The sequence below is a fragment of the Pyrus communis genome, chromosome 1 (genome assembly GCF_963583255.1).
Source record: "Pyrus communis chromosome 1, drPyrComm1.1, whole genome shotgun sequence".
Classification (NCBI taxonomy): domain Eukaryota; kingdom Viridiplantae; phylum Streptophyta; class Magnoliopsida; order Rosales; family Rosaceae; genus Pyrus; species Pyrus communis.
The window spans coordinates 18882968-18906511 of record NC_084803.1 but is presented as its reverse complement, the minus strand read 5'-3'; the positions used below and the strand labels follow the sequence as shown (position 1 = coordinate 18906511).

The window sequence follows — 23544 nt, the reverse complement described above, 5'->3', positions numbered from 1 at the left end:
ATATTTCGCTTTTACCACCATGTTAGGTGATTCCTATTACTACACATACCAAATATATTAACATTATTTCTCACAGCTGTAGTATATTATACTAGAAGGATCTTTACATGCTGTTTATGCATTTGATTGTTTCTTTCATATAGTAACATGATAATTTATCGAAATTGTTTTACTCAGCGTATTAAACTTCTGTCTGTTAGGGATAATTTTTCAATGTCGTGACTCGTGAAAGCGATACTTCACCAATTTATGCCTACTTCACCAATTTATGCCTACAAAGCCTTCACCAATTTTGGTGGTGAGATGGTATTTCTTTTCCAACAGATTAAGATGTATCTGCAACTTCGGGGGCATGTCCAAACGTACGCTTTAATGTCTGTTCGAGTTTTCTCTTCTGCGTGTGATGGTGGACAGAAGTTGGTTCAACTGCAGCAACAAACATTCCATCCAAAAAGACCCGCTGGAATTCACATTGAATAGTAAGTTTTCCAAACATACATTGTGAGGATCATCTTGAAAGTTTGGAAGTTCTTCCTGGCATAACGTGTGGCCCAAGTAATTTTCTATTTCTCGTAAAGATTGTATACCCAACGCAATCACAATGTTGAACAAATGATCTACAACATCTTAATTACAAGGGTATTGGCTAGACAATTGGCATACACTTTATACCATGATGCTTGTACTGTAGGGGTAACTTGGCATCAATTACTTTAATTTCATTTTCACTTTACTCCCATAGGTCTCATTTGGTGGCCAGATTACATCAGACTTCAAGCCGGCCACCAAACAGGACCATACATACTATCATACGATCACAAGAGAATTTTAGAGTGTGAAAAGAAGTCAATGAAGTAGAGAGGAGACTATTTTTGTTTCAAAGGCATGGCCTAGGTTGGCTCATATTAACATCAATCTCTTCTCTCTCTCGTACTGTTATACTGTTCTTAACGTGTAAGTAATTGGATCTACTGAAATGGAAAATTAGTTGGGCTTTGATTTGCCAATTTGGGCAATTAGTATAATATGGATAATTTATTTGTAGTTTTGGAGAAAACTTGTGTGGTGCTTGGTTTGTCGTTGGATTTTATTGAAGGGCACTATAATTCATTCAAAACATGCCACGTAGAAAATCTTCAATATCATTTATTATTTTGGGTTATTCTCAATTTACTACTCTGAAATTTCTTGGTTTTCAACATTTAATACATGAAATTTTTTTTCACCCCAGAGCGGTACATAAAGTCATAATTTTGGGACAATTTCATACATCTGTTAAGTTTGCTGTTAAATCAACCGTTAACTGGTGACATGACGCTCAGGTGGACATTGATTAGACACCACCTGTCATAGAGGCCCACATAAGTATTAAAAAAATTAAAAAAAAAAAGTTTTTGGGATGTCCCCTACCTTAACCCCCGACCCCCTCCCTCCCATCTCTCCTCTTCACACCTTTTCCGCACACCCACCCTCAATTCCCTCTCCCAAAACCCATCGTCTTCACCGGCCCTTATCCCCCCTAACCCTCCCTCCATTCTCTCATCTGCGCTCACCCAACCCTCATTTTGTAAAACGTGCAGGATCTAGAACCCTCTGGACCGACGAAGATGAACAAGATCGTGATGAGATCAGTGGTCGGCGGTCTGCACGGTGCCCGAAATTACACCGCTGCATTTCCATGGCGGTTGTTGCTAGGCTGTTGGACAACATTGAGTTCCTGAACCGCCGGAGCAAAGATGATCTTAGCAAATCTAGGGCTGGCTTCGAAATTTCTGGGTTTTGTCTTCTTAAAACCAAAGTTTGAAGGTTTGAGCTTCAATTGGAGCTCTGTCAGTGGCATGGCTAGGTTTTGTATCAGAGAAATTAGAGGTTTGGTTTGTTGATTAAGGGATGTGTGGCTATGATTCTCACGAGGGGAGGGGGTAAGGTAGGAGAGAATGAAAAAAGGTTGGCTGGGATTGGGGTGGAAGGTGGGGGAAAGAGGTAAGAGATGATGGTTTTTTTTTTTTTTTTTTTTTTTTTTTTAAAATTCTCACATGGGCCTATTTTGACACGTGGTGCCCAATCATCGTCCACGTCAATGCCATGTCACCAGTTAATGACTGATTTAACAATAAACTTAACGGATGTATGAAAGTGTTCCAAAATTATGACTTTATGTACCACTCTGGGATGAAAAAAAACTTTATGTATTAAATGTTGAAAACCAAGAAACTTCAGGGTAATAAACTGAGATTAACCCTATTATTTTTTATATTTAAAATTCTCATAATTACTTTTACTACTAATTAATATACACCATGAGATCAATCTAATGGTTGTTCATTTTTTTTCTTCTTCTCCTCTTTCTCATTTTTCTTCTCAAAAACACAAAAGAAGTTCTGATCAGCATCTCCACGTACTCACACACGATTTCAATTTTTATTTTTCGAAAATTGTTTTATGTTTTCATGAAATAATTGGTGGTACTTCCTGTGTGCTCATTTGTTATTTTAGATTGTTTGTTCGCATCAGTGGGATAAAGACTTTGTTGTTGTTATTTGTTCACATCAATGTAGTTGAATTGATATCAGTTGGAAATTTAAAAAAAAATTATTATTAGTAACGGAGGAGAAGAGTTCGAAACTATTACAATAATTTAGGAAGGGGAAGCTTGAACCAGGGTGCATGAGTAGAAACTCAACACCTTATCAGCTAGAATATTAGACCACATACAGATATCAATTGGAAAACTCTTTTACACGAATTCTAATTTTCTAAAGCATTGAATTTGACACGATGATGTTGAAGCAGTGACCATTATCCCATTGAGCTAAGGATATTCAGAGTGTCCTATTTTTTAAGGGTGATGCATAGGTGTTGTTGGGGAGGTTGTACATGATATTTATCAAGATGCTTGATGAAAGAATACCAAACTTGGATTGTTTTGAGATAAAAGAAGCAAATTCGGCAGCAACCTATCTATGAGTAAAAAATAGACTAACATATTAATTGTTGAGTAAAAAATAGACTAACATATTAATTAAAGACTAATAATAAAGAACGAAAAAAAAAAAACTATTGCATAAATATGTTGGTTATTCATATTAACATATTAAACCTAATATTAGACTAATGTATTAACTAACAAAAAATCAAATAGTAGACTAACATGTTAACCCTAATATGCGCTATATATATGTGGGTTATTCATGTCAAATTCACATGATCAAATCAACTTTTGCATAGATAATGAAAAAAAAAAAAAAAACTTACCTTGATTGCATCCCATGATAAAAGCTGGAGAAGGTTTTAATGTACAATTTGTATATTTTTTATTTTAAAAGAAAAGCAAGAGAAGGAAGTGAGAGAGAGAAGAAAGAGTCTGGCAAAACATATTGTAGGGAGTGTTTGGGAAGGAAAAAGAGTGGCAAAAGAAGTAAAAAATGAACTATTAGATTGATCTCATAGTAGTGTATGATAATTTGTAGGAATTATAATTATGAGATTTTTTTTTTTTTTTTGAAAAATGATATTATCTACACTAAGAAGGTGGGGGAATGGGCTAAGCCTCATAATGAACTAGCAATAATGTGATTCAAATTAATGATTGTTTAAGATTTGCCACATGGTGAATTTGAATGGATTTGTAGTGCTATTTAACATAGTCTAGTGGCAAGCCAAATCACACACAAGTTTTTCTTGTAGTCTTGGGAATGAGACCTTTAATTGGATTTTAATAATTATTTATGTTTATGGATATAAAGTTATAACACACCCTTAAGCCTTGGAGAAAATTTTTAGTGTGTTGAAGTATCATAATGCAAGTAGTTGGATATTTGAATAAAAAAAATTCCAACCACTTGTATTATGATACTTAGTGTATCGGGCCGTGTTCCTAGCACATTGAAAAATCCCTCTAAGCCTTGACCATAAAACTTTAGATTTTGACCATAATCTCTATGTTTATCGTGACGCTTAATTTGAGTACGTAGAATACGATTTGGTTCTTTTTCTTTAAGGATTTACTGTGCAAAACTGCAAATCACACTTAGACAAATATATGCAAAAATAATTCATTAGAAGCACAAAGAAAAAGAGTATATGCACATGTAACCAGATGTGATTTGCCTGTGTAAGGAGAAATGCCTTCCTCCTCCGAGTAAGTAACCAAGTATTTTGCATTAACTTTTACTATTTTTTTCTTGATACAAACGATATCTAAGAAGGCCATTTGAACACAAAACCTCAAGTGCATAGATAAGGTTCAATTCAATGCACTTGTTTTGTGTGTACAATTGTCCAAGCAGATTGTAGACCATATACGCATATACTTTAAAGACATGTTATGTATTACTCAACGTTTGAGGAAATGTACATTTATGATTGTTTGGCAAGTCCAAACCTCTTGACCTAACGTCTAATCCTCTTTAAAAGTATAAAGCATGGGGGTTTGGGTTGAAAGATTGAAACTTAACCTATTTATATCGTCCTCCATAATCCATTGTTGGGTATAAAATTCAACAAATAATGATGAGGCAGGAACATTCTCTTCGTTATGAAATAAACCCATCAAGCTATGGTGATACGATCACTGTTCTAAGCATTGATTGTGGAGGAATTAGAGGCATTCTACCTACAACTGTATTAACTTTCCTTGAATCCAAACTACAAGTACGTATACAAATACTTCATGCCATGCATGACTCTCAGTCTCTATGTTGCTCTCTATGCACAACTCTGAGCAGTAGTGGTAGTAGTAGTAAAATTTTATTGTTCATTTTAGGAGCTGGATGGAGAAGAAGTCTGAATTGTAGGTTACTTCGACGTGATTGTAGGAACTAGCACAAGAGGCCTTATAACAGCCATGATGACAGCACCTGATCAAAACAAGCGACCTCTTTTTAAGGCCAAAGATATTGTTCCATTCTATCTCAAACATTGTCCCAAAATATTCCCTCAATCCAGGTTATTTATATATACAGTTGATATTAATGCATACTTGACAGTTTTTATTCTGGCTAATTTACTGTCTCGCAAGAGAACATATTTCCATTTAACATAGATGGGCACTTAATATAGAGGAATTATCATGAGAATGAATGCCTTAAGGGGACCAAAATATAATGGCAAGTATCTCAGAAAGTTACTTAGAAAGATACTTGGATATCGAAGACTGCATGAAACTGTGACACGAATTGTTGTACCAACATTTAACATCAAATTGCTACAACCCCATGTCTTCTCAATCTTTGAGATACATAGTTCATTTGATAATTAAGTATATATGTATGATTAAAAATGTTCATTTTTTAATATAAAATTATGATCTTCTGAGGATGCATTGCTATCAGATGTTTACATCGGTATTTCCTCAGCTCCAACTTATCTTCTAGCTCATTATTTCAAAACTAAAGATTCAGGAGGAAACGATAGAGAATTTCACCTTGTTGATGGTGGGGTGGTAGCAAACAATCCTATAAGAAATAAATTAATATTAAACTTGCCCTCTTTGTTGCCCGCATACTACCTTTGGCTTCTAAAACAAATTTTATAGGAGTAACTTATGTTGTCTCTCATCATACATGTGAGAATCTCTCATCATAGATGTGTGATGCTCGAGATATATACATGGTCAACAATAGGATAGTAAATATGGTACAAATAGTTTAACGCCGAAGTTGTACGTATGCATGATTGCATGCATACAATATTATATATATATATATAGCTTACAAAATGCAAAAAGTATTATAATCATTTGGAATATTGTGGTGTAGGCATTGCTAGCAATGAAGCCAATAGGGACAGTGTTCCCGGGGTGTCCAGATGCTCTTGCAACACCACAAAGTCTAGATTATCATAAATACATCATGCTTTCACTAGGCAATGAGACTTCACAGATAAAGAAGAAGTACGATGCTAAAGTGGCCTCAAAGTGGGAGATTTTGGGCTGGCTTTACAAGGATGGTCATTCCCCTTTGGTTGATGCTTTTACATTTGCTAGTGGAGACATGGTAGATCTCCATATGTCCATGATTTTCAGGTCCATTAAATCTGAGCAGAACTACCTTCGTATTCAGATAGATATATATATATATATATATATACACATTTATATATACATATATATATATATATATTTGCTTAAACCCTAGGTAGAGATATCTTTACTATATGTCACTTATTTACTCACATCTGTAATCAAAACATAAATTCATCAACTTTAATAAGAAAGATGTAGGTGTCTCAATAGGACATGTGATCAATAATGTAATATAAATAAAATCACGAAACAAAAGCTACGGACCCCATTTTTTTATTTTCCAACTCTATTGTACTTTATGCAAATTAATGAGTTGGACCAAAATTGGAAGAAAAAAAAATTGGGTTCCTGTGTAGGACGATACATTAAGTGGGCACACATCATCAATAGACAAGGCAACAAAGAAGAACATAAAGGAGCTTGTGAGGATTGGTGAGAGACTCTTGCATAAACCTGTTTCCAGGATGAATCTTGATACAGGGATTTTTGAACTAGCGCAACATCAAGGCACCAATGAGCAAGCCCTCACTAGGTATATTAGTATTATTTAATTTCTTATAATCCTTAGCAATTAGACCTTAATTTTTCCTAGGCAACATTCCTTACTTGGCATGGCAAATTTACAAACTTACTATCAGAAGAGCGAAGACTGCGCAAGGAAAGATTACAACGGTGGTCCTCCAATTGATTAAAACAGATATTAATTATTTGTGTTTATGTCAAACAACTTGTTATATTAGAACTCCACTGCTCAATATTTAAAGCCCAAATCCAAGCAGAATCATATATATTGTGACTTTATACTTCTGGTGTAAGTTTATTAACCTAATTCTTTTATCCTCCATTTGTTCTTACTCATCAAATCTCCATTTTATTTGAAAATGTTGTGAGTTCACGTTCAACTACCCTTCTTTCACTAGCTAATAAAGATAAACAAATCTCCATTTTATTTGAGGATGCATGTCATACAGAGGAAGATATTTGAAAGCGAGCGATTACTTTCAGTAAGAAAAAGTCATTATGTGTTGATCATTAGTGGATAAATAAAAGAGAAATGAGAGTCAAATGACTATTTTAGAGTGTTAGTAATAGTTCTCTTTTGTAGAAGATATTGAGAATAATAGAATTTTATGTCTAGGGTGTCGTTTTTATTGAAATATATTGAAAACATGTTGGTATATTTTGTTGGCAACAATAATATCAACACATTATCAATAATATATTAATAACCATTGTTGTATAAAGAATGAAAGGGTCGAATGACTATTTTAAAGTGTTAGTAATAGTTCTCTTTTGTAGAAGATATTGAGAATAATAGAATTTAATGTTTAGGGTGTCGTTTTTATTGAAATATGTTGAAAACATGTTGGTATATTTTGTTGGCAACAATAATATCAACACATTATCAATAATATATTAATAACCATTGTTGTATAAAGAATGAACGTCTCTCTTGTAGCCGGACTAATAGATTAATCTATGTAAGTTTATAGATATGACACTTTTAATTACTCTTAATTGTTGTAAAACTAACTTTGAGAGAAGTGTGAAAGAGAGAGGGTCGACAAACAGAGAGAGAAGGCTTTTAAGTGTATGAGAATTGTGTCTTTGCCCATGACCTTGTACCTTTATTATACTATTCGTGATGAGCTTTCTTGCCTTACAAGTAATACAAAGTCTAAGAGGATGTGATCACCAAATTCTATTGGGATTGTACTTTAAGTTTACACAATCACATCCCTAACTAAACACATGGTTTACAAAACTCCTCCTTAAGTGTGTATAACTTAAGAAGTCGTCGCATCAAGTCTTTTATGATTAAGAGATGACGGTTGTTGTCGTCAATTTTCGGCAGATACAATAATTGCTTATCACGAGTCTCTTTGTGGTGTGCATATCAAAATAATCTCACTAAGACCTAGCTATGGTAAACCCAATAGAACAAACCCATAGTCTAAGGAGAAAATGTGAATTAATGCAGTATGTCGATGTTTCACATCTTCATGATGATCATTAACACACACAAGGGTACGACCAACTCAGAATAGATGCCTCGTTAAAACCTCATCAAGTTAGCAAAAACCCAATAGGAAAAATTGCTCATGATCGTAGGAAAAAGAGTACATTAAGGCCATTCAAACATGCTTCAATATACTTCCCCTAAGTTCGACAAAACTCCCTATGAGAACTATCAGTGATGCAAATCTAAAATTTTACGCATTTCAAAAATTTGAACAAGCTTCTGAAAGGTAAACTTTGATAATAACTTTGTAGAAAGGTTAGCAAGAGTGTCTTGAGATCAGATATGCGTGACTTCAATGTTTTAATGCTTTTGTTGCTGATATTGGATATATGCCTAAAAGCAATAAAGATTAGTGGATTGCTTAAGGTAATACAAGGATTAGTCCATGATCTAATCATGGGGCAAGATCACTATAGGTAAATTACCAATTTAATCTCATTAATGAGTCCATAGATAACGGTTATATACATATGTAAGAGGTAACTTATAAGGTAAAGTTAAACAAACCCTCTTTGAATGTGTGTATCCTAAATATTGTTCATGTTCGTTCAATTGTGCGAGCACTTGCTCAGTTGGATTGTTGATAGACTCGAACTGAGTTGCACGTAGACTTCAGGTGAGAGATTTACGAGTAGAACCTTGCGAGGTGGCATTGGTCCATGTGGAGCCAAACATGTCTTTACTTTCTAGCTTGAAGCTCTTTGTGAACTAGGTCCAGGTTTGGTGAATTCGCTTAGATACACTTTTCCATGAATCTTAGGATCATCTCATTGTCAGAGTTACTGGCTTAACCAGAGATGCTCTTGTCATGTAAACCTTGATCGGTTATGTTGTCTCTTGGAGCTCCGCGAACATGTCGGAACTTCTTGGCAAATAACTCCCACTGTCTAGATGGGTTGTTTCATGTCTTCTCTTTTTGCGGTCCCACATATGATTAATGGGCATGTTGTCCATGTGAATCTTCATTGTAACTTTTCTTTCCTTTAAGTATTCTCACTAGTCTTGCTACCTCCCACCACAAAGAATTAAAAAAGAAGGAAGAAAACAACTTTCGTCTTTCCATTCACTGCCAGCTTTCCATTTACTCTTCATTCTTTTTGTTTTTGCTACTGTTGTAAATCTTATCTTCTAGCGGATATAAAGGGCATATCCTTCAAATTTGCAACCTTTTTTGACATAACAATATTTGTTGGTTACTGATATTTTATTATAATGTAGGCATGTAGTGTTGTGATAGTGCAAAATGAATTGAAGAGAAGGATTAAATTGGAATCATGGGTTGGATAAATAGTGTAGGTCTAGCGAGTTTGTTGCAGGGATGTACCCATATACTTCGAGTCACAACTAATGGATGATGGAATGAGTCATGTTGGTTTAGAATCTATGGATCGAGAAGTGGAATTACTTCGATGCGAGTTGGGTTCATCGTCTCAGCTTGCGCGACACTTGCTGCTCAAAGTTGCTATGTCTGAATTACAGTTGCTTCTTATTTTGTACAGATCGCGGCCTTCCTATGAGTTTTCCCAGCTTTGATTTTCTAATTGTCCTAGTTGCCATTAAGAGACCGTTGGCTGTCTCTTGAATCAAATTCATGTACAATTTTCTGCTAAGGACGCGATTAAATTGCTAGAGAAGAACAAATCAACTCATCTGAGTGTGATAATTAATATCATGCGTATTTGCAATGTATTAATCATGAGATAGTTGCCGTGCACAGAGATTGCTTCAGTTTAGCGTAGACGTCCATTTCAATTCCCTTCGTTTGTACATGGTAGAGTGATTTGGTTGGGGGAATATGAGTTCTCTTAATGAAAGCACCAATTGTTGGAACCAAATTCGTGCACATCCACCATTTGACGAAATTTAGTCGAACTGGCCCATGATCTCTGATGAGGGGAGAATGGGGTTTATTGGAGGGTGTAGTTGAATATGAATAAGATTGCTTACATATCTCCGGGAAGGAGAGTCAAACCATGCTTGTAGTTCTATGAAATAATGAAAGGAACTATCCTGACGAATAGCTTATGGCAGGGCGTTACGGAAATGAGTTCTCCATCGACGCATCTGCGTGTACACGGCGACGTAAGAGCCTCTGCTAGGCATTGAGAGAATATGTGTGTTGTAGAGAATATCAGACTTGGGGAAAAGTAGATTTCCCCTGATAAATACCTAGGCTAGTGTCTTAATAGGGATCTTAAGAGTTCTTGCAGAGAAAGTAATCTTCATCAAATCTACAGACTATCCAGGGGGAAATCTAGGACAAGATACCCAATCTTCTTAGAATTATGATCATGTTACCTAATCCTCAAGATATCCTAATTTGACCATAATTAGGATTGTCCTTACTTGAGGGACAAGTAATATTTTTAATAGGTTTTTAACCCTAACTTGTCGGACTACGCTTGATGGGCTTTGTGTATTCCGATCCTTTTTGCCATCAATCATGGGTCCAGAAAATGATGGTCCCACAACAGCTCTCAGCCAAACTGCCATTCCATCATCAGCTTTAACAACGGGTATTGATATGGATAGAAATTGAGAGAGCTCTCAAATGGGTACACATCGCCTACGTTGGCTACAGTGATTGCTGGTTTGCCTCCAGCAACGACGACAGTGTGCTACTGAGCTACTTGTAAGGATGATGGCGGGTGCCTTGTGATTAGCAACTGCTGGTGCTACTGGTGATAAAGATGGCGATTGGGTCCGAATTTGGAGGGAGTGTGGGTTGCATAAGGATTGGGAGAAAAGGGAAGACAGAAGGAGGGGGAGAAGCTTTGATGAGAAGGAAAAAGTAAAAAGATAAAAAGATAAAAGCAAGAAAAAGATAAAAATAATATCAAACTAATATTACAGTTTTATTAATTTTTTAATCACAAATATCTGAACAATTTATTTTAGGGTTTGTGAATGCATTTGGACGGCTCACGATCGTAATAATTACCTATTACCTGATTATCTGGGCAATTATCGGGTAAAGGGTGGATTGGCTCTCATAGGTAACACCAGCATTTCCGAACCCTCTGTCCTCTAATTAGCATCCACGTGGCAAAACCATGAAGAAAGACCTCCGGTTCATCCACATTTTTTCTACATCGTGTCCTCCCTAATTTCAGAGAATATTTTCCCCTCCGCGCCTCCACCACACCTCTCTCTCTGTCTCTCTCTCTACCCTTTGTCTCTCTAGACATTTTCCTTCGAACCAAACGGCCCAAAATTTTCCCGGAAAATTCCAAAAATGGACTCGACGCCAATTAACTGGGAAGCCCTAGACGCTCTCATCATCGATTTCGCCAAATCGGAGAAGCTAGTCGAAGACTCCTCCACTTTTACGACGTCGTCTTCCCCGCCCTCTTCCCCTCCGTCTTCCTCTTCCCCCTCCTCTATCTCCTCCTCGTCGTACCACTCGAGATTGATCATTCGTCAGATCAGACGGTCGCTAGAGGCCGGTCACATTGACGCCGCCATCAGTCTCCTCCGCTCCCACGCCCCTTTCATTCTCGACGATCACAGGCTCCTCTTCCTCTTGCAGAAACAGGTACTCCAGCTGTTTGGCTGCCAATAAAACGCTGGAAAGTGTTGTCAATTGCAATTTCTAGGGTTTAATTTGTGGAATTATTAACATTTGGCTATTTCTTTTGAAGAGGTTTATTGAGCTATTGAGGAGAGGGACCGCAGAGGATCGTGATTCTGCAATCAATTGCTTGAGGAATGCCCTTGCTCCGTGTGCCCTCGACGCTTATCCGGTATTTAAAAACTTAGTTCTTTCTTCTTTGTATTGAGCCTTGTATAGTTTGTTGCTTTCATTAAGCTTGTATTGGAATTTATTACTAGGAGACTAGAGGGGTTAGATATAGCTCTATATAACGTTTATCTCAAAATTGAGCAAATATAGAAACTGGGCTTGTGCTGTTTTACTAAATGTTTGACGCCCGTTGCTTCTGTTGGTTTGATTATGGATTCTGATGGATTGTTTTATTGCATTTTAAGGAAGCTTATGGGGAATTCAAGCATGTACTGCTTGCTTTTATATATGACAAAGAAGACCACTCTTCTCCGGTAGCGACTGAGGTGGGATACTATTTGTAATGTATATGCAGCTACGAGCAAAGATTATTTTTTAATTTACTCCCATACCATACATTTAGACTAAGGTAAAAGGGGTGTTTGCATTATGCTTTTCAGTGGTCTGAAAAGAGGAGGTTTGACATTGCCGGATTAGTTTCCACTGTCTTGAGAGCTTATTTACATGCTTATGATCCGGTCTTCTCGATGACCTTGAGATATTTGATAAGGTGTTGCCTCTTTGACTTTGGTTTAGTTACTTGCAATAAATATTATTATGTTCATTGGGTGTGAGTGATTGAGTGCCTGTGTGTGGGGATGCAGCACAGGCATTAAATTCATTGTTGTTGTCTTTTAAAGTTATTCCTGTCTTATGCAGCATCCACAAAGGATTTTGTTTCCGTCAAGGAATTTCGTCGCCTATTTCAGATCTTACACATAGATTACTTCTTGAGGAACGTGACCCCCCTGCAACGCCCCAGGAGAGCTTGTTTGAAGCACCTCCTTTTGATGAGGTGAGATTATCTAAAATGCAACCATTTTTCATAGACATTACAGGAGGTAAAAATTGAATTATCATATAGGTCAGCATCTTGCGGGTGATACATGTATCCACATATTTTTTTCTTATCTTCATGTGTTTGACAATTAAGTACTAAAACCATCAATTACACTACTAATCATGTCTTTATATAATCATGTTTGTATTGGAAAACCAGGTGGACATACAAGCCCTTGCACATGCTGTAGAGCTCACGAGACAGGGAGCTGTAGATAGTTTGAGATTTGCCAAGGGTGATTTATTTCAGGCGTTTCAGGTTAATAATTACTTACGATGTACTTATTATTATAATTACCTCAAATTTGTTTTTAATTTTTAATTTTATTACATCATTTATTCACAATTCATGGGAAAGTGGCCATGCATGCAGGCTTTTTCTTTTGCCACCCAGATTCATAGCTCTTAATTTTGATGCAAGACATACTTTCATACATACGAGTAAAAGAACAAGAAGCATACTGTTAGTTGTTTGGATGAATGAAAAATGCATATTTAAAGAGTAGGGACTGATCTGATTTTAAAATATAGAAGTTATAGTACTGTTACTCGACTACTTTTTACCCAACCCTAGAAACATGATTTTGGCCTTGTTATGCTTGCATGCTAGTGCTTCCCTGGGAGAATGCACCTAATGATGCCAATGCACATTATCTTCCTCTCATATATCATGTAACTTGTTTAAGAGGTTCATTGAAATGTTATAAATGGTTGGCTTAGATATTTTTGAGTCCACTAACATTAAAACTTGTGCTTATATACTGCAGAATGAATTATGCAGAATGAGATTTGATGTTGCCATGCTTGACGAGCTGGTTCGTGAGTATTGCGTTTACAGGGGCATTGTGGATTCTGGTTTTGCAACTTCTTCTGGTGAAACTTGTGAACTTTTTCTTTCATCCTTATTTTCTAATGTTTTGTTAAGTGAGCGTATGAGCTTGTTTTTTTTTTTTTTTTTTATAATTATTATTATTTTTTATATTTTAACTTGTCAGACTCTGACTACTACTGATCTACTTATCCAATGCAGTGTCTGGGGTGCAAAGCCTTTCCAAATCTTTGAAAGTTGATCAACCGGTGATTGGGCATTCTCTGTCAAGAGACTCTTCTCATGAGGTCGATTATGGAGCCAGCAAACATTCTGATGGTGAGATTTCTGTTAGTAATGATAATCTAGGTGGTTCCCCTGGAAAGAGTTCTGATGTGACGAGCATGCAAGGAATGGATATTGAAATGCGTTACGTTTGTGAGCCATCGAGCACTAATGAAGATTGTAGCACCAGTGGATCACATCAGCCTGATAAACTCAGAGTTTTACAAAGAAGACCCAGTGCACCTGCAGAAAGAAGTAAACGCAAGCGATGGAGGGGAAGACAAGATGATCTTGATTTTACTCCTGGCATTTCCTGTAAGGAGATGAGTAAAGACTCTAAAGAGCTTAGCACAATTGACCTGGTTTCCGATACGTATTCATCAAGGGAACAGCAGGTTCTGTGTTGTTCGAATTATTTGTCATGTAGTAGTGGTAGCATTGGTTGTTATTTGACAATGGTGTTGCTCTGCAGGCTTCAGAATGCTTAAGTTTAGGCCTTGACAATGTGGAGGACAAGTATGAGATTGTGATTGGGATGAAGGAACTAGCTAGCAAAGGAATGGCTGCGGAGGTTGTGGAAGAAGTTAATTCTATGGACCCAAATTTTTTTGTACAAAATCCTGTTTTGCTCTTCCAACTTAAGCAGGTACTTAGCTCATGCATTGTAAATAGCTTGAAGTAATTGTTTTTAAATCATACTATAATATACAAAACTTTACATTCTGATAATTTCACACACTGTAGGTTGAATTCCTTAAGCTTGTCAGCTCAGGTGATCATTCTACTGCTCTGAGGGTTGCATGCTCTCATTTAGGTCCTTTAGCTGCAAGTGATCCAGCTTTACTGAAGCCCTTGAAGGAGACTTTGTTAGCGCTGCTCCAACCTAATGAAGATGCACTTGGGAAAGGCTTGCCCTTACATGCTCTTGCAACTTCACTCCAGGTATGCCATGACTTGCTGTCATGCTAAAATTAATAGGAACTGCCGATGCTTTACAGAACCACCATTAAATCGTTTTTCTATCTGGATATGAGTCTGAAATGTGATTTATACAATGTAACATGGTATAAGTGCGAACTAAACATTTGCTTCTGTCTGTGATAGGTTGCGATTGGTAGGAGGCTTGGCATTGACGAGCCCCAGCTTATGAAAATAATAAGAGCAACCCTTCACACCCATAATGAGTGGTTTAAACTTCAAATGTGTAAAGACCACTTTGAAAGCCTATTAAAGATTGATTCCTTGAAAGAAGTTAATACTCCTTCGCTTGCTGCTGCCGCTGCTTCTAAGTCAAATGCAGATAGTTCCTCTAATGGGTCTTCCCAAGTTACAGTATCTTCAAGCACGAGGATGGTGGAAGATGGTAGCAGCCTGACTCAAGTGTCGTCTAGAGATGTTGTGTGTGATGAAAATGCCATACTAAAAGTAATGGTGAGTTTTATGAACTGAACTTGCATATCTTTATCTTTCTAAATTGTTCCATGTGGAAGCATATTCAATTTTTAGTAGTGAATTTTCCCTTTTGACGAACGCGACAGTTTCACTTCCTTGGCCTCGTCAAAAATAAACATGTGCACTTTATTGTCATTAGCATGTTCAGTCAGCCGTACGGCATAAGATTTCTTATAATCCCAATTCGACTATTTGCACTTGTATAAATAAAATTTGACTGTTTTAATATAAACCACATCTTCTAAGTTCAAACACTGGTTCGTTCACTTCAACTAATCTCACTGTGTGGGTGGTCGCAGGAATTTCTAGCTTTGCCCAGGGCTGATGCTATCCATCTTCTTGCACAATACAACGGAAATGCCGAGACAGTCATTCAACAGATATTCGCATAGTTTGTATTGTAGCCGGTTTTGCAGCTACGTATAATTAATTTTTGCTTATTATTTGATTCAATTTGTGCATAGAGTTTCTAATTTAGGTAGACAGACATACGCGTAGTTGTTGAAACAGAGGTACAGTACGGTAGCATTTATTGTTAACACTTACACAGGCTGTTCTTGTACATTGTCATATGGGGATAATCGTCTGAGAAGAGCAGCCATTAATAAAACACTTGGTTGATATAAAGACGAAGAGGTGCTTGTTGGATAGTTGGATTGATTTTATTTCATGGATTTTTTTCTCTATTTTTTTGTTTGTAAGTTTTGAGGTGCGTCGATGCGCAGGAATGGGAAAGGTCTTGTTTTCAGAATTTTCTATGATGCTTTGTTGTGTTGGGTGTTCTGGATGTTTTAATCGTCACATCTTTGGTTAAAATCATAAAACTAATATCTAACGGTGAAAATGTCCGGAATATTTTATACTCGAGCACAATAAAATTTTCGCTTGTTTTTTATTTTTTGTCACGCTGGGAAAAAGATTAGTATTATGAAATTTCACTAAAACAAATATCTAAAATACAATTATCTTCCATCCAGCTTGAAGACACAATTGGAACCTCACACCTTGTTTATGTGATATAGGCTGCTGTGGTTATTATATAATTATTATTCTGAATTACCAAATATTTTTTTCAGGAAATATAATTCCAATTGGAATATACAATTTACTTTGGTGATTTTGACTTGGGAAGTTTCTTTATGATGATGAATCCATGACTTAAAAATTAAGTAAAAATATTGGATTCCGCATTAGCTGACAACAAATAAAGTCGGTAAGAAACACTTAAAGAATCAAATTATAGAAAAGACATTACCAAGGTTTTTTATTTTTCATTTTTGAAACGGGGCTAATATTTTCAATTGCGAAATAGAATTTTAAGGTGCTTATTTGCGAAATTTTGGTTCACAGGAAAGTTTGATCATAAAGCCTCCCAAGAAATCTCCTTTGTTATCGAGGATGGCAGTCCTAGTGTTTGCGAGGGTATTCGGCGTTATAACTGCTCGATATGTGTAAACTCTAAAGCATATAAGTATCCGAACCATGACTATATTTCAAAGCATCAAAGTCATCGAAAGGCCTTTGCACGACATCAAACTACTAGAAATGCCCAAAACTTTTAGCAGGTAATTGAAATCTATTACCCTTTAGATTTGAATTCGGGCAGCGTTGTTCCTTTGGATAAGAGCATCTTCAGGAATGCCCAAGAAATCTCCTCTGTTGAGCATCTGTTTTGGTCTATTTGTAGGGCCGAATGTGCACGCAATCCTGTAATATTCTTTGCAATCTTGTCCATGCAGAGATCGGGGAGTGGATGGTTTGAGAGCTTGTTAAATAGTCTTAAAAATGTTAGCTCTAACGAGGAGATATTCTCGGTTAGGCACAGGAGGGAAAATATATCTTCAATTGTACAGACTCTGAATAAAGTTTACAGTTTGGACTGGTACAGTAGTGCTTCGAAGAATGAGTGCTTTGCCGCAGCTGGCTTCAAGTGGATGCTTAATCACGTATATGTCTATTACTCCATGCCGATAGGTGTATTCTATTATGAAGTAATCTGTTCTGTGATTAGCAGAAAGCTTTTTCTTTTAGTGATAATTATTAGCAAATGTGAAGCAGTGTGAACCACCATATTGCTACCTAAGGGTTTGTCCATTGTGACCCTAAAAAACTGGAAATTTAGATTATCATTGCTCCAAACATTAGTATTGTGGGACCATGAATTTTTCTCAGCCCAAGTAGGCGGATCAGAATATACGTGCCTCCATAGTCTAGTCATGGACTAGACGATTCTGATTGGGTCGAGCTGCATAAACGGGTGAACAATGCCACCACACCCTGTCTGATTTCAGAATGGTAGGCAAGGCTGACATGCCATGTCGAGGACGATCATGCTTGTTCCACAAGATACTGAAACTTAATCCAATTGGGATCATATTGGTTTCCTATATCTTTGGAGATTCCTATAATCTAAGGATTGTCTCGAGTCACAAGGTAATCATACTCCTGAAAGAAAATAATATCTTATGCTAGATATTATTTAGGATTCTTTCGGCTTTTTACGGATTCACTATCCTAAAAGGGTTCTCTCTCGATTAGTATAGAACACCCATCTGGAATTCATAAAGGTATTTTGATATTGTGCTCTCTGCATTGCATGTCTCTCTCTCGCTCTCTAGCCCACTGCTTGATTTCTAAAACTTTTATTGACTTGACCTTGGGAGACCATTTGGCCGATACCACACTGGTGCCTAGGACTTCACGGTTATATGTTCTCTTTTGTAGGTAGTCGTTCTTGCACTCGTCCATCCACGATGGTGCGTAAATTTGGTTCCAACATCTACTATTATAAATTTCTGTTTCAATCAAGGAGGATAAATTGACCATTATATTATAGAATCATCAGAGATGCGGGCCAATGTTCCACTTCTAACAACACCAATACTATCCCCAACTTAGTAATTACCAGGTGTGGGTTTTATCATAAAAAACATTAGTATTAGTTGGAGTATGATTAAGATATTTAAACCATTATACTATAGAACCAATTAGTGGGTCACACGTGAGAGATCCACAAATCAGCACTCACGTGGAACCAAGGGGACTCACCCTACACGCGGGGTCAAGGGACCTACCATCATCGCGTGGGGCCAAGGGAACCCACCCATCACGTGGCAGTACAGTACGGGCCTGCTCCCTATCTCTGATATCATGTAGAATTATTAGAGAGGCGGGTCAAGGGCCCACTTCCAACAACATTGATATTGTCCCCAACTTGGTAATTACTACATGCACAATCCGAAATGTGTGAGGTTTTACCAAAAAAGATCTCAGTATTAGTTGGAGGGGAGTTAAGATATTTAAACTATTATTTCTTTTTTTTTCTATGGCCAATGTGGGACTCAACATATACCACTTTTAGTTAAATGAGTTTAATAATAATTTTCATGCAAGTGGCCTTTTATCATAGTGATAGAAAAATGTTGAGTCATTGCACAACGACGTGGGTTCAAACCCTGTCATTAACCATTTAACAGCTAATCTAACGAAATCTATCATTCGACAAAAAAAAAAAAAAAAAACAAAAAAAAAATCCATAACTAAGAGTGAAACAATAATTTTTCACTGACCTACTTTCCCTCGCACCCAAAATTTTCACTTACCCACTATTACAACAATAACTTTCTTTTGCACATACAAAACATATATATGTGGAAGTTACTAGTTACGTAGACTTAATAAGGGATTTGGTTCATAGCCAAATTAGTTTAACAATGTGTTTTGCACATGGACTCAATATGGAGTATAATGCACTACGGAATCTATACAAACTCACTTAAATATTAAACCAAATACCAACCCTAAGAATCTTTGGATTTCATACTTGCACATGGACTCAATATGGGGTATAATGCACTCCGGAATCTATACAGACTCACTTAAATATTAAACCAAATACCAACCCTAAGAATCTTTGGATTTCATACTTGTTTAATTCCCCCGAGACTTTGCAATTCCAAATATAAACTTAACTCATGATGGCAGAGTACTGTAACTTGTCATGTTTCCTGTGAGAAAATGAGATGTATAAGCACAATCGTTGTACGACGGCTTGTGCAAGATACTTCATCATGGTAGGCATGCGGAGGTCGGCTTTTTCGAAATGTGAAGGGATGTACTTTTTATAACACATGGGAGGGGCCGACTGTAAAAGTAATAAGAAACTTTTGGCAGCGTGCATGGTTAAAGCTAGCCGCTAAAACTTGGAGTAGAATTCTTTCTACTTTTATTCTCATTTTTTTTCTTCTCGTCTCATATATATTTTTTTTTTATAAAAAAATTAATATAAATTGTTAATGTAACTTAATAATTTCTGTTCAAATAAGAAGATAAAGAAAAAAAAAAAAAGATTAAAAAAGAAAAGAATCCTCCACTAAAACTTTCACTCCTCCGCAAACAAATGAAACCAGATGGCTGCAGGTAAGATACGAATAATATATATAGTAGTTTTTTTCCAGCAATGTCGGGGGTTTCGGTTGGAAAGCTGATGAGCTTGTCTCGCTGAAAAGATTTAATATTTTGTGTTGGTGAAGTACAAAATGTATTTAAGAGTAAAATTATAGACAAAGTTCTATAAATTAAATAACATGAAAGTTGATGATTTGATTATTATTTAAGTGCTGATTAATATGTTTACTTCTTATTGATGACACATCATTCAGTTTGTAAATTTAATATACAAATTTAATCTACGTAGAATTACTCTATATTTAAAAAAAAGAATTGTAATGTGAAAAAAATTATTTTCCAGAACGTGAATGGTGGAGAATTAGAGCAAATTGTTCTTAGCGTATCTCTCGGTTGCTTGATGTATATAGTATTTTGCTTCAACTTGTTATATTATATCATTCGAGAAACGTACTATGAATCCATGATGCTTTCCGGCCGTGGTTTAATGATCACGAATTAGAAAACAATGGATGGTTCCCAAAATTAGCTCGTGCCATATACTTAATTTTGGTTGTATATTGCACCATTGTGACCAAATAAATGCAGTAGATTAAATTTGCAAACCAAATAATGTGTCATCAATAAAAAATAAGCACGTTAATAAATATTTAAGTAATAATCCGATCATCAATAAACACATCATTTAATTTACAAATTTTAATTTAAACTTTTAGTTTCTTCCTAGCATTATCCATCTTCTATTATTAAAGAGTAGCTATAAAGGAGAAAACATGCAAATGAACGGTTTGCATGGGACATGCATACTGTTCACCTGCCATCATACGACGACCCTGATGTGTATAGAAACTATGGTGAAGTAAGTTGTTTCAATAAGTTACCAAATATATGTATATCGACTTGCCATAGTATTTGTGCCAGTATAATTTAAGTTAAACAGGAGAGAGTGAAAGTACAGTACTGATGGTAACACTAGCTAAGTGGCTATCAAAGTTGTAGTATTAATTCAGTGAAATTATTAGGTGTGTCGAGTTTAGAATTTACAAAATTTAGAGCATTTACCTTATATTTGGGGTAGTTTAAAAGAATTTGGTGGAGTTTGAAAATTTATGCGCGTTCAATGTAGATTTTTAAACAGTCTATAAAAGCAGTGTGGTGTTTAATTAGGATAAATTCTAATGACTTCTAAACATTCCATGAAGTTCTTAAGGTATTAATCATGACTTAATAGAGTTCATGAAAGTCATGTACTATTCACAAGTTATTGCATTTCGATGATTTCATTGAGGCCTAATTGGATTATTAGTTCCCGTGGCGACATGGGCTTAAATCCTAGTTTTTTTTTAATTTTTTTACCATATGGGCTATCTTCCAACTATCCTATCACCACGAGGACTATTAATCCAATTAAGCCTTTCATAAAGGATTTTTATTGCATTTCGAAGATCTTTAGCTAAACAAAATAAAGAAAATGAAAGAGGTGAAGTGCATGACAGATGATGCTTTATTTTAGTGGCGAAAAACAATAATATTTATGCATCTCGGTGCGGATTTGATTCCCACCGATCTCCCTCTCCCTATATATTTAACATTTTAACCCATTAACACTATCATTTGTAAAGCAAAACGAGTGTTTGTAACATTTTGATGGACTTAATTGACTTTGAACAGAAAATATGTCTACCAAAACTTTAGTCATCTGATTTCTATGGAGTTTTGGTACACGTTGCACTTTCCATAACTTAAATCCTTTTACGAAAAATTTTCAAGTTATTCTCATATGCAAAGATTTCCTCTGTGGATACATAGTATTTTTAATTGTTATTTTTGCATCAATTACTACTATGATTTAGTAATATTTATTTTCATTTAAAAGTGAGAGGTTTCAGATTCTACTCATGTGAATAGCGATGATCTATAATATTTGTGTGAGTTTGATAAATACCATAATTACGTTTAACCTATTCTGCAACTTAGCCAATGCTTCTTACCCTTAAATAGAATATCGTTATGTAGAATATGGTTAGCCTATTGTTGAATATTCTCACTTTATTCTTTACCGGATTTTTTTACATGGCACCAAAAATATTTGAATACAATTTATTTTAACAAAAGAAAAAATATTTAAAGCAAATAAAATAAAATAAAAATTAACATAGAATATGGTTCAACATTCAAGCACACACCTGCCAATTTTCAAACCTTCAAGTTTGCTTACTAATTAAACCACTAAACCAAACAAAGATGAAAAACACATGTATTAGAAGCATGAAGAACATGAAGTCATCACCGCTCACACATTGCGTTTTTCCTTAAACAACATCGCAGCATTCACCTTGGCTTTTTTCTCATAAACGAAACTTTTTAAGCATATAAATATGGAATATATACGAAGAATAAGTAAGAAGACTCTTTTTTATTTTTACCAAAAAAAAAAAAAAAAAAAGGAACATCAAAGAACAATCATTTTAATTATAGATTTATGAATAAGGTCTGTTAAATTCTCAAACTCTTTGGAATTATACTAAACTCTATAAGTAAAACTTTGTAAAACTCTGAAAAACTTACCATTTAGTTATGTGGAGTCTACAAAAGGCAATAAAAATTCATAAACTCTACAAAAGTATTTGAGATTCCATAACACATCCCCCTCTGTAAATATGAGACTTTGTTCCTCACATTATGGAAATCAACATATTGTTGTACCTTTACAGGGGGGGGGGGGGGGATATATATATATATATATATATATATATATATATATATGTATATATACACATCTTTTGAACTCGAGAGATTCTCATTGGTTGGCACATGCACCTCACTTGTGCCCTCCCCTCTATATATTTCCACGCAGAGGGAAGTGCCTAAGCAACGAGCTTGTACACTTAGTTTACTTGATTATCCAAGGAAGGCTTGCTCGAATTGATTCACTACCATGGCCTTGAACAAGTTAACCCTTTTTGCTTGCTCATTCCTAGTTTCCCTACTCATCTTAACCTGGGAAATTCAGTCCATTGATGCAAGGCCCTTGAAATCAAGGAGTAAAAATGAACTCCAAAACCTCCCAATTCACACCAAAACCCACAAAAACAAATCGGAGGATAATGCAGGTCACAAAAGGGACTTGCATGGTAAGAGCACAACTGAAGCGTCATCAGTTGTTGTATCTCCACCCCCACCACAAAGTGATCAGGTTGATGGTGCAGCACAGCTGCCACCACCATCAACGCATGCCGTAGATGACTTCAGGCCCACAGCTCCAGGTCACAGCCCCGGTGTTGGACATTCTCTACAGAACTAGGGCATCTGTAATCTATCCCCCCCTGTATATGTGTTTGCGCTCATGAAGATGCCTATTTGTTATGTGTGGGTAATCTTGCATGCACATGTTTTCATTTGTAATTTATGATCAGTATTTGGCCATTAGTTTTCTAGTAGCTAGTGAACTCATTTATGTAGAAGAAGTAAAAAGGCCTACTAAAGTGTGTAGATTTGTATGGAGAGGGAGAGCTCAAGGGAAGTTGGCCTAGAGTTTGATCTCAACCAATAGCCCTACTCTTGCAAAATGCAATAGTGCTGATTTATGTAATTTGTAGTTGACTACCTGTTTAATTCTGAATGAAATTTCTGGTTTAATTTTCAAACTTTTTTTCTGGTTTATTAACACGAAGGAATTGAGGTAATTTTTTTTTGGTTACATTAGAGGGTTTTGAACAACGATTTTAGCCAATTTTTACTCATCATCCTACACTCACCCTCTCTAGTTTACTAACGCAAGTAGCTCAAAATACTAGATTATTACAAGGATACCATGTTCCTTTTTTGTTCAGCCTGACAAAGATACCATATTCCATGTCCTTTATGTTTGGAGGTAGTAGGAACTAGGAAGGAACAATATTGACTGTCAGATTTTAATTAAA

At 35.9% G+C, this 23544-nt stretch overlaps 3 protein-coding genes and 1 pseudogene across 3 annotated transcripts; all 4 read left to right on the top strand.

Annotated features, from left to right (window-relative positions):
- The first annotated feature begins 4488 nt into the window (after positions 1-4488).
- LOC137718894 (patatin-like protein 1) lies at positions 4489-6713 on the top strand (annotated as a pseudogene).
- A 4478-nt stretch (positions 6714-11191) lies between these two features.
- On the top strand, positions 11192-15841 carry LOC137743668 (uncharacterized). The gene is made up of 12 exons (XM_068483603.1): positions 11192-11583; positions 11690-11791; positions 12036-12116; positions 12231-12340; positions 12490-12625; positions 12830-12928; positions 13437-13542; positions 13700-14157; positions 14235-14408; positions 14507-14704; positions 14867-15193; positions 15514-15841. The coding sequence occupies exons 1-12, from the start codon at positions 11284-11286 to the stop codon at positions 15604-15606; spliced, it is 2184 nt and encodes a 727-aa protein (XP_068339704.1). The 5' UTR covers positions 11192-11283; the 3' UTR covers positions 15607-15841.
- A 100-nt stretch (positions 15842-15941) lies between these two features.
- Positions 15942-17277, top strand: LOC137718775 (uncharacterized). Its single transcript, XM_068458345.1, has 3 exons — positions 15942-15950; positions 16565-16665; positions 16902-17277. Exons 1-3 carry the CDS (start codon positions 15942-15944, stop codon positions 17275-17277), a joined length of 486 nt encoding a protein of 161 aa, XP_068314446.1.
- Positions 17278-22559: 5282 nt separating this feature from the next.
- LOC137718664 (precursor of CEP5-like) lies at positions 22560-22925 on the top strand. Its single transcript, XM_068458248.1, has one exon. It carries the CDS (start codon positions 22560-22562, stop codon positions 22923-22925), a length of 366 nt encoding a protein of 121 aa, XP_068314349.1.
- The last annotated feature ends 619 nt before the right edge of the window (positions 22926-23544 follow it).

Excerpts from the sequence above, each read along its gene's own strand:
- LOC137743668 (XM_068483603.1), top strand. The coding sequence starts at position 11,284 with ATGGACTCGACGCCAATTAACTGGGAAGCCCTAGACGCTCTCATCATC. Across the intron at positions 12,341-12,489 it reads ACCTTGAGATATTTGATAAG|CATCCACAAAGGATTTTGTT; the intron begins GTGTTGCCTCTT and ends TGTCTTATGCAG. Across the intron at positions 12,626-12,829 it reads AAGCACCTCCTTTTGATGAG|GTGGACATACAAGCCCTTGC; the intron begins GTGAGATTATCT and ends TTGGAAAACCAG.
- LOC137718775 (XM_068458345.1), top strand. Across the intron at positions 16,666-16,901 it reads GTTATAACTGCTCGATATGT|GGCCGAATGTGCACGCAATC; the intron begins GTAAACTCTAAA and ends GTCTATTTGTAG.
- LOC137718664 (XM_068458248.1), top strand. The coding sequence starts at position 22,560 with ATGGCCTTGAACAAGTTAACCCTTTTTGCTTGCTCATTCCTAGTTTCC.